At 39.1% G+C, this 12066-nt stretch overlaps 1 protein-coding gene across 1 annotated transcript in view; it reads left to right on the forward strand.

The window, feature by feature from the left end:
- Positions 1-12066, forward strand: part of ecel1 (endothelin converting enzyme-like 1) — a 37720-nt gene that overhangs the window by 18982 nt on the left and 6672 nt on the right. The window contains exons 8-12 of the mRNA XM_088428528.1: positions 2165-2263; positions 2727-2801; positions 4823-4926; positions 5676-5734; positions 10432-10483. Coding sequence (XP_088284654.1) covers positions 2165-2263; positions 2727-2801; positions 4823-4926; positions 5676-5734; positions 10432-10483 — 389 coding nt within the window. The remainder of the gene's footprint in view (positions 1-2164; positions 2264-2726; positions 2802-4822; positions 4927-5675; positions 5735-10431; positions 10484-12066) is intronic.

Here is a 12066-nt window from a genome sequence, read left to right on the forward strand (position 1 = left end):
GTTTGCTGGTGGCTCGGGCAGCGCTATAGCTGTGTCTAGCATTAATTAGACACTAGCTAGCAGTACTCAAGTGCTGTGTAGGGTGAAAAACCCTGCACATTTCGATGCTGAAATAGCGTAACAGCTTGATTAGTCTTCCAAATGTAACTGTTGCTTCTGACTCCTGATACAAATTCCATAATCACATTCAAGCACCAACCAGGTGCATGAACAATTTAATTATGATAACACTAATAGCACCTGTTTAGTGGTGTCTCAGGCTCCACTATTGCTATGCCTAGCATAAATTAGATGCTAGCTCATTTACTCCATATAGGCTGGCGCGATAACTGCATATACACTTTGAGCCTAACAACCCGACACAGTTGCCGTTCATACGCATCACATTTCAACAAACCTTTCTAACTTAAATGTTCTGTTTCAGCCAGCAAATACATCTCATAGACCAAAATTCATAAAAATAAAAGAATTTTCTAAACGCTAATATTTCTGTAGAGGTAAGTTGTGTGCTACTGAGTACAGTTTAGCCTTTGTGAGGTATTTTGTCCAATTCTTTTATATTTACTACAAAGGCATTCTACATCAAAGGGAAAGCATCGAAATAAGACACTAGGGAGCTGAAATTTCACCCAAATGGTGACAACACGTCAAAGTTCTACATGGCATGACCACTTAGTTGTCACACTACCAGAAGTGTAAAAAAAAATGCTGCAAGTATGATGTGGATGAAAATGCCCCAAAAATGGTCAAAATACTGCTGGAGGGTTACATTTTGGTTTAAAAAAAGTTGATCTTCAAAACTCCATAAAAGGTCATTATTTATAATTAACTGAAAATGTGTAAATATGTCATCTAAATGAGCTCTAATTTAGACATTTAAAGAAAATGACACGTGAAAAAGAAAAGAGCACAACACCAATTTATTCTTTTGTGCGTGATGTCTTTGACGTGGATAAACACAGACATGGTCATTTTTTTCATTATTTTTAGGGACTCTGAATTGATCTCCTTTGTCACAAAATATTGATCTTTGTTATTACTTTTTATTATTATATATTTCTGCTGAGTGCAGTTTGATTAAAATCTAACCCTTTGTGATTTATTAAAGTCTACAAGAAACCAAGAAAATGTCTAAAACGCAGTGCATTTAGCAGTGAACCTGGCTTATTTTAAGGTCTCGAGCCCACATGGTGAGGTAAAGCTGCCAGCCGAGATGTGCAGCCTTGACAGATGACACTTATCACAGCCTAAAGAGAAATTACAAAGCCTCTGGAGCGCTCGTTGATAAACAAGACTCAGCTTTCAAGATGAGTGTTGTTGTTATACACAGCGATGGAACAGCAAACATTCCTCATGACAAGAGTGATCACTATTAACAATAAAATGATAAAATTACCTCTCACAATCGAGAACGTGCAAAGACAAGGCGTATTATTTTGATTGCTTCGTTTTTGGTGATTTTTCTTTCGATGAAGGAGGGAAATTTGGGGCACAAATCTTAAGTTTCTCATTATTTATCATTTTAAGTTGCTCATTTTTTGTTGCACTGAGTGTGTCAAGGGAAGCCCCAGCCTTTTGCATTTGCATGTGGGATCACAATACATGTTTTGTGAAAACCGCTGATTGCAGACCACTTTGTCAACAGATATGAACACACAGAACGAGCTCAAATTCTGCTCCTTCATTTGTCAATGAAGGTCTTTGTTCTACTGAGGGACATCCTAGTTCAAGAGCCATTTTGACCCGGTTTCCAATGGTTAGGAATAGGGTCAAATGTATTCTTACGCTAATTATGGGAATAGGGCGAGTGGGAGGGGGGAAGCAGACGGAATCAGTTGGGTGTTAGCAGCCAGAGGAGTTGCTTACAGCAGGTTTTGTTAATCGAGGTTGTTTTCATTAAAAGAAGCAAGCAGACCGAACCAACGTCTGAAAGTGCTGCAGGTTGTTGACCTCATAGTTGTCAGTGATCATGCCTATTTTATCTTTTTATACATGCAAAAACGAATACGGATGGTCAATACTAGCTTTATGTCAAATAAACATAACCTAACATGTGCGAAAAATATTATGCTCCGGTGCTGGGACCTATTCCTTTACAGGAAAAGCAGCTGAGTGAGAAAATCTGTTTTAAGGGCAGCTAAAATGTTATGTGATCTGCCCCCAGGTGCAGGAGTTGGTGGAGGATATAAAACATTCCCTGGACCTGCGGCTGCAGGAACTCGACTGGATGGACAACACCACCAAAGAGGCAGCTAGAGCCAAGGTTTCAAACTTGATTTCTCCATCTGCGTGTTGCTGTCAGAGCCCGTGTAGGATTTGTTTCGTTTCCTACTTGTCTTCCTTCTGCGGGTTTGACTGATTGCTAGAGTAGATGAAACAAAGATAGAATGCGTCAAGGACTTGACTTTGAGAATACGGATCTCTCTGCGGTGCCGATTTAGGGTCTGCACAGCAAGATATCCCTTCTAATACATTTACAATGTGAAGTTATAATCCTTTTATAGGGCCTCGCCGAATATAAAGAGCTTCCCTGTAATCCTATTGCACTTGGTTTGCTTGATTAGTTGATGTGTGCGCTTGAACAGATGTGTGTGCCCGACTCTAGACGCAAATGTCAATTGAATATAAGTTGGAGGCAAATGTATGGAGAGTGCTCTTGTTTTTCCTTCTCACTTTCCACTAATACTCTGTCCCTTCATAATCCTCTCCCCACTGCTCTTTCTCAGCTCAAGTACATGATGGTCATGACAGGATACCCAGACTTCCTGGTCAAACCTGAGCTCCTAGATCGAGAATACGGGGTGAGTCATGAGCTCTCGTTTTCTCAGCGTTGCTAATTCCAAAATGATTTTCCATCGGGCTTTCCCATTTTGGCAGACAATTTACATTATGCTGAGAAAAAAATAATAATCCTTCAAATGAAGTATCCTGATTCAAGCGGGAAGAACATTTGGTATCTATTTTTTTAGATAAAAGATCAATTCGTGTGCATTATAGGTTTCTATAAGAATGATTTACCGGTTAGCTAGGCAAAATGAGAACAGCTCTTTTAGCCATAAATTTTTCAGAAAACAGTTCCTAAAGATAGACCTTGCTGAATCTGAGCTACTGAAAGAAAATAATGTGCCCAGAAATCTGAGATTGTGGTAATCTGCTAACACTAATTTGAAACAGTCCAGATAATAGAAGCACATGTGGCACAGTGAGAGGCAATGAGCAAAAAAAAAAAAAAAAAAAAAAAGCAAATGGAAGCAAGGTCACACCAAGGGATAGAAGCTTTAGAAAAACAAGTTTTATTGGAGAGTTAACAATAGCTGTGTTCACGCACAAAAATATGCACTTTGTTTAACTGTTGTTCAAAAGATTCTTGCAAAACGGATTGTCGAATTGGATTTCCGGTACATAGATTGTTCAAAATGATTTTTTTAAATTTATAGTGAGGAGAAGTCCCATTCACCATTGACATCAACTATGAGCCAGACCACCTAGGCCTTTAATTATTTTTTTCACATTACTCCTGAAAAGGCTGTGCTTATGATTTTTCAGAAATAAAATAGTATAAATGGTAAATGGCCTTGCTTATGTAGCACTTGTTTACCTTTAGGTGCTCAAGGCTCTTTACAACTTCACCCCAGTCACATAAGGATTAATGAAATATGTCATCAAGGAACTAAAGTTAACAACTCCATCACATAGTGATGTGTGTGGGAGTTCTAGTGGAATCCGAGATTTTGCTCATGGACTCTTTGGCAAAGCGACAGTGGAGAACCAAATCTGTCATCTAATATGTTTGTCAACAGTCACACACACAAACATGGACAGTTAGAGTCAGTATTAAATGGCTATTGCCTGATTAATTGTGGAAAGGCCTAGCCTAAAACTAGAGTATTTTACTAGACCCTCCGATGAAAAGCTTTGGATGTTTAATGAGACTTTGCGAGGTGTACTTAATTGACGGTGAAAAACAAGCTGCTTAATCCACTAATCACTTTCTTGAAAATATTTCCATCCATCATCTATACCGCTTTTAGTCACATGGGAGCTGAAGCCTGTCCTAGCTCACTCAGGGAAAGTGCCAATATAGAACCTGGGCTGGTAGATCTCTCTCTCACTCTCTCTCCCTAAATAAATAAATAAATAAATAAATAAATAAATAAATAAATAGATAAATAAATAAATAAATAAATAAATATTATATATATATATATATATATATATATATATATATATATATATATATATATATATATATATATATATATATATATATATGGAATTTATTTACAGTATACATATGTTCAATAAAAAAATAAATAAATGGAGGGAGGAAGAAAAGAATGCTTGATTTTGACCTTGGATGACTTATTGGACTCTGCAGTATTCATCCGATGTTATGTATTGGTGCTAAACATGTAGGCATGTTAAGTCTGTTAAATATAGGATGTTGCTGTAAGCGGGCAGTTAAAAAAAAGTTTTTTTTGTTTTGTTTTTTGTTTTTTGTTTGTTTTTTTAATGTACCACATTTCTGCATAAATATCTGATGATACGGCCTGTGACATAGTCTGGTGCGGCTTATCTGTGACAAAAATGTTATGGGCTCAGTTTTTGCTGCTGTGGCTTGTATACCGGCGTAGCTTATCATCCAAAATTTCTGGAACCCCCCCACCCATCCTAGTCCAAAAAATATTTAAAATATCGTTGAAAAGTATTCTTTTCAATGGAGGTGAATGAGTTAAGAACTGTACGTTTTGTTTGGGTCTGAATGAACTGCAAATTAATGTATACCAAACACCTGATGTCATGATATCTTACGCTTTTACAGTTTGACGTGGACGAGAAAACGTACTTCAAGAACATCCTCAACACCATCAAATTCAACATTAATCTGTCGGTCAAGAAGATTCACGAAGAGGTGGACAAGACAGTGTGAGTTTCCCATTCTTTGCAATTGTCGCCGCGTGTCCTTTTTCAGTATGACGCGTGTGCGGTTGTGCCGTTGTGACAAACAAACAGATTTCAAATTGACACACACAGCTGGAGAATATCCATTTCGTTACTTATCTACCGCAGCCAGACAGTCGGGACGTTCTGTGAAACATGGAGCTCATTTTTGTAAAGTACAGCCGCCTGATACTCCTGGATTGAGCGATTCTCTGCACTGACACGCATTATTATTCCAAGATGCCCGGAACAACTGCTCCATTAGCCCACGCTCAATACCCTAAAGAGTTGAATCACGCACTCCCCCTTTATCACTAAAAAGTGCATCTTTCATTGCTCGCTCTCTCCGTCTTGTCACTGACAAATAAATAAATGCTCCTCCTTCTTGTCTTTCGCTCGTCTTGGACGCCGCGCAGCCCACGTAGAGACATCAGTCTTTCTCTCCTGGAACAAGGGCATCGCTCACTTTCAGAGTTAGTCATTTGGGGAATTTGGTGGCAATCGATTGGTCTGGCTTCAAGTGGATTAGCATAGAGGAACTGTCCTTGTTTTCAAGTGCAGAGAGCTGTGACTGCGGGATCACAGGCATTGAATGCTTCTCACCGGGGGCTTTTGCAGAGATGAGAGAGAGAATGTTCTGGGATTCTATTCAGTACGTTCCTGGATGTGTGTGTCTCTCTGCTTGCCTGTGTGTGTGTCTGTGGGGGGTTGTTGTTTGTTTGATATTTCCACAGGTGGATTCTCCCCCCGCAGGCCTTAAATGCCTACTACCTACCTAACAAGAACCAAATGGGTGAGTGATTGTTGAAACAGAAATATCAGGCCTTCCACATGTAAGGCTTGAAAGTTATGCGCCGTTTCCACTTCTTAGAAAGACTTTCGAAACGATTATTATGACTAGATTTTGACTTTAAATCACGTGAGCTCAGGGCTCTGATTCACCTCAGATTTCAGAGGTTGAAGGTTTGATTCCGGGTTCCCAAGTTTGCATGTTGGTGCCGGTTTTCTGTTGTTATTCCGGCTCCCACCCAAATTCTCAAAAATTCTGGAACATTCGTGTGAGATTGAAGATTCAAAATTGTCCTTAGATGTGAATGTGAGTGTAAATGTTTTTTTTGTGATATAAGTACCCTATGATTGATTGGCAACCAGCCTAGGACAGTAGTTCTTAAATGGGGCTTTGTGAAGATTAATCAGGAGGTGTGTCAGGATTTCTGCAAGCATTTAAGACCTTTTAATGCTGTTATTAAACAAATGTAATGCCCAAACTTAAAACATATTTAACGTCCAAAGCGCATTTGGTCTTTCAATTAATTGGAAGATGATAGATAGATAGATAGATAGATAGATAGATAGATAGATAGATAGATAGATAGATAGATAGATAGATAGATAGATAGATAGATAGATAGATAGATAGATAGATAGATAGATAGATAGATAGATAGATAGATAGATAGATAGATAGATAGATAGATAGATAGATAGATAGATAGATAGATAGATAGATAGATAATTATGTGTCTCCAACAAAACAACAAAACAAAACAAAACAACATAGTGTGCCAATATAATCAAAACAAAAGAACAATAAAGCGGGATAAAAATATTTACATTAAAGTGGCCATCATCAAAAGTAGTATCATTAGTCATTAGTGCCAAAATTTTCAAACAGATGCTACCATCTATGATCTATTATCTGGAGTTATTATCTCTAGCCCATCACATCATTTTATTCAGCCCCTCGAAATGCTAATTTCAAATTTGCTGATTTGAAGTTTGTGGCTATGTTACGCTCTTTCTTTTTTTTTCAGTCATTCTGGGCAATTTACGATTTTATCGCCGTAATGAACTCACCAAATGTTTATTTAAAGCACAGGTGTCAAACTCAAGGCCCGTAGGCCATATCCAAACGCCAGATCATTCTATGTGGTCCGCGAAATTCTGATTTGACTTCAAGTTTCTGGCTAACATTCCAAACTTACCCGATGTCTTCCAAAATTTTGTGGAAAAAAAATCTCTCTTTTGAACCGTTTTTACTAGCCTCTGATTTCAAAACAAAAATTTGATTCGCAGTCATCCCGCACATTGTTCTCACGTCTCACCCAATCAGCTAGGAAGGGCTCAGCTCACCCGGAGTTTAGGACTAAAGTTCCTTGTGTACCATCTTGCTGAGGTAAAGTGAGTTTGAGACTCTCCCAGCTGACATTGGATGAAAGGCAGCCGACACCCCGCATTGATCGACACTTAATCACGGGGCATATCAGCCTCTGGTACACAGAGATCCCCTTAAATTGGCACAGCACAGATGTAACAGAAGGTCCAGCGTTTATCCACCATTGCCTGAATCCAACAAAAGTGGGATAGTGTTGCTTGTGTCCTATCGTCCAGTAATTTCACCCCTTTAGTATGACTTTGAGAATAATATTATTACACTGTAAATAAAAAGCATTACATTGTATTCGTTTTTCAGTGGGATATTTAATTTCTTACTTTATAAATCTGGATAACGGTCTTAAACATTACTGCTGATAAATGAGGCGTAATGATTATTAGCCACTGATGCTTTCAGACTCGCAAGATCTTTATCCAATTAAAGTCTGCGTTGCTTTTGTTTTTTACTGAAAATTAGGCAGGTGTTTACACAGCTAAAAGCAATGATGATTGCACAAACGCACATGAGTTGTGAGGACTGACAAAATGATGAACAAAAAGAAGAATGAATCCTAATATAAAGCTTGATGGTTATGGTCCATTGGAAATATACACATTACTGCATTTTATTGAAAATATGCACTTAGTATGATATGGCTTTTACAAACATGACTATTAGGAATATTGAAAATAAAGATGGCAGAGGGACATCTTAAAAGTCAGCATTGAACGTTCTTTATTCGCCAGTAAATGTATGAATTCTATTACTTGCAGATCATAAAATTAACTTGCAGGTGTTAATGGTTATACAGGTCCTTAGAATAAAACCTATGATGCCATTTTGAACCTCTACCTGTTTTGACAATCTATTGTATTCTTTATCCTCATTGATGCTTTGAGTTTGATGCATCGAGATCAAGGGCGCAAATTGAGTTAAATTGATACCCTGGCTTAACAGTGTTTAACTTCCCACGTGTATAGTAATAGTAAATTCTGATGCTTTAGTGTGTGTTGTACTGGAGATGACAAAAGACAGCTCACCACACGTACCAAAAATGACCTGTGTGGGGCAGTGTGGTGCCACAGCTAGGGCATCCAGACTTCCAGAAAATTGAAAGAAGAACGTACTAGTAGGAAAGGAAGACGAAACTTACCTGATCAGCGAATCTGGTAGTTACATTTCATAAGTAAACTTAACTTGTGGTCTTTTTTACCATGGTGAATGACGAGTAAATAAACAGAGCAGGCTTTGCGAACAGGATTTTCTGATGATCGCCCATTTTCTATAGACACTTATCCTCAGGACCGCAGGGTTGCTGGTGCCTATCTCAGCTGTTTTCGGGCAGTAGGCGGGCGACACCCTGAACTGGTTACCAGCCAATTGCAGGGCACACACGGACGAACACCCATTCATCCACCCAATAAGGACAATTTTAATGTGTGCAATACACCATGCATTGAGAGAACCCATACAGGCTCGGAGAAAGCATGCAAACCCGCCCGGATTTGCAATCATAAATATTGAAATACATTTATTATTGTCAACACTGACCATTTTCCCTCGTAGATAGGAATAATCCTACCACACCACGAACCATAGGATCATTGTTCAAGAATCGGGTCCTTACTGACATTAATCAAAACAGGGGATACTCAAACAGTCAGAATGTGTCTACCCCCATTTAAGCAGCAACAATACCTTTTTAATTAGCAAATAGCCACGCTCCATCACCTTTTCACTACTCTTGTCGCTCACTGGGAGGCCCAGCATTCTTTGCTGCCTGCCGGCCTCGCTACTGGTTTAAATCCTTCGCTGAAAAGAAATCAATGGTTTTCTCATAAGCTGATGTAAAGGGCGGGGAGGTCAGAACAGCCCTGTCCCACACACATTTCTCTCACTTCGGATGCAGCTACTTCAACCGCTTTTATTTCCTACTTGTTTAATTAGAAGCAATTGCCAGTACTGCTGTTGCTTTGTCACGAATGAAAAATGTGCAAGTTGCAAAACCTCCATGGGCCACACGTGCTTAGCACGTCTGCGCCACCGTTTGGAGTTTAAGAAGTGAAAAATGTTCTCTTGCCTTTCTCTCTCCATCGCTCAACATTTTTAGACAGCAACTCTAGAAAATCCATCATTAGTTTTATTTCTTCCTGGAAAATTGTTTCACTAATGACAATGCGGATCCGTATGTTTTAACAAACTAAAGGCATGGAACGTTTTGAAAAAAAGCACTGTAGCACAATTTAGCAATGTTACAGTTATTTTGCCCTTAATTTAAAAAGAAAAAAAATAACACCGATCTTGTCATGGTAATTGCAAAGCATGAAATTAGATTTATCGATGCCTGCAGAAAGCCTGTTAAAATTTCACGTACCTCTCGATATGCCTTCACATAACCCCCTAGTATATGACTAGCCACGATTAGTCAACTAGTCACGACTGCATTGACGTTATGATCAAAATCAACAACAATTTAAAAGTCAGTCAATTTGTTGTTTTAATGTGAGTATTTCTCTCAAAACCACTTTGCCTGCTCCTGCTGGCTATGTGACACACATATGCAGTCATGCTAATCCGGGTCATGATGTAAACACCAATTCCCTTCAAAATGCCTTCCATCAACCTAAAAAGGAAAGTACATCCAGTTCTGAATTTTGTTGAGTTCCAATTATCACATGTTTTTATTTCAGTAATCTTTAAACGACCCACCATTTTGTACAATGTATATGAATGTGTCCTCACAACTCACCTAAACCATGTGGTGTTTATTATATTGAAATCCGTGCACTCTGACCTTGATCTGCAACGACTCACTATTCCTAGCCAGAATGATAGAACATTGACCATCTTGACTAAGCTTATTTTGCTCCACCAGCCATCCAGTTACATTTCCAGTAGATTCTGCCGGAACTCAAGGCCCTGGGGCCGGATTCTGCCTGCCACATCATTTTATGTGGCCCACAAAATGCTGATTTAACTTGAAGTTTCTGGCTAAAATACCAAACTTGCAAGTTGTCTTTGACTTTTAAGGGGGGGGAGGGGGGGGGGGGGGTTCATGTGTGTTCATCTCACTTAAAATCGATTTGATTCGCTTTCATTCCGGCCCTCTGACAGAACCTATTACTACAATGTAGCCCACAATAAAAATTAGTTTGACACCCCTGCAAAGTATATTGTCAATTTTGGGTTGCGCTAATTTATTTGCTTCGCCACAAGGGGGCAGTGCATATCTATACGTTGGCCTTATGTACGATATAAATTTGTAATAAATAGTGTACTTTTAATAGCTACTTGTATATGGAGCACTTTCATGTTGTGGCTGTATTGTTTTTCAGTTTTCCCAGCTGGCATCCTTCAACCCACTTTGTACAACCCTGAATTCCCACAGTAAGTGTTCTGTCCTCCTTCGTGTCTTCCTGTGTGTCCCACAGGTACAATGCGATCACCAGTGACTCAAAAAACAAAGGTCATTAAAGTCTCCATTATACTGCCAAGCGTCTCCTTCCCAAAAGGCCCCCACCCCTGATTTAATCAATTTAACGAGCCACAAAGAGCTCAATTAGTGAACAAGGTCTCGCTAATGGAACAGGTTTCACTGCTAGGTCTCCTCCCTGAATTTGAGTTAAGTAATTGGACAGAACTTGACAGAAGAGAGGACTCCTCTTTGTCAGTGTCTCATCTATTTATCTCTCAATTTGCTCATCTTGGGAATTTCAAATGAGCACACAAATGAGATGCGCAATATGCCAAACTAACTTCCCATCTAACTTGAACTCGTGAATGTTAAAATCTGAAGGCACATTTAATGTCCACCGACTCCCGTAGAGGGATAGTTACCGTATTGTTTTGGACTATAAGCCGCTCCGGCATTTAAGCCGCATCAGCAAAAATTGAGCAAAGAAGCCATTTTTGTCAGGGATAACCTGCACGGGAATAAAGGTTGCAGTTCATAACATTAAATTTGTATGCATAAAATTATATATATGGAAGTTATACAGTATACTTTTTTTTTAATTGCCCAGTACGATCAGCCAAAACTAACCCCAAAAAAGGATTGAATCGTTCAATATAGCTTTCAAATATTTAATGTGGCAATACTGATAACATTTATTCAGTGACACTTTTTTTTTATTTTGTATCAATCTACCTGTGCTTGTGCATGCTGCCGTTACGTTCCATTCATGTCATGCAAGTACAGAACAAAATCCATTAGGAACTTTATTGAGCAATAAGCATTACAAAGCTGTGCAGCAGAGCAGAAACTGCATCTGAAATGACATCAACTTTTAAAATTAGAACAATTAATTGCCTGTCATACCGTAGTCATCCTCATCAAGCTACAACTTCATTTGCAAACCGTTCTTGCATGAATTCAAGTCAGAGATCTTGTTTTGATGTGTGGTTTTAAAAAGTGACACAAATAAATATTAGAGACGACGCTGGTGAAAAGGATTCGAACACGAGTGCAACTGTTTAACTTGCGCCTTCTTTATTTATATAAATCACACGCTCACAAATGAGATCATTAGAGCTAACAGTTTATGCTAAGCATTAACGTTAGACTTTTATGTCTTCATTAGTGGAGATCACCACTAATTCCACTACCTGCTGCCATGCATGCTGATAAATATTAATTAATGGTTGTGCGCGGACCTGTCCTCGTTTCAGGGGTTCAAAATTCCCAAACACACACACACACAAACACGCGCGGACACACACCTCACTATCGCAGTAATTGAAGCTTCAATCAGCCAGTTAGTTTTAGCGAGGGAGTCCGGCTCATTGCGAGGCAGCGTATCGACTAGCTGTCAGAAAGTCATTTTCAGACGTAGCCATGTGAATAGCCCCGAGTCTGCCCTCGAATTGGACTCCCATCTTTGCATGAGCTGCAAAGACAGCCGGCTTCCGGTTGGGGTCAGCAGTTGGCCAGAGGTGTGTGTGTGTGTGTGTGTGTGAGTGTGCGTGTGTGC

This window comes from Hippichthys cyanospilos, chromosome 11 (assembly GCF_059441005.1).
Source record: "Hippichthys cyanospilos isolate Australia breed blue-spotted pipefish chromosome 11, RoL_Hcya_1.0, whole genome shotgun sequence".
NCBI lineage: Eukaryota > Metazoa > Chordata > Actinopteri > Syngnathiformes > Syngnathidae > Hippichthys > Hippichthys cyanospilos.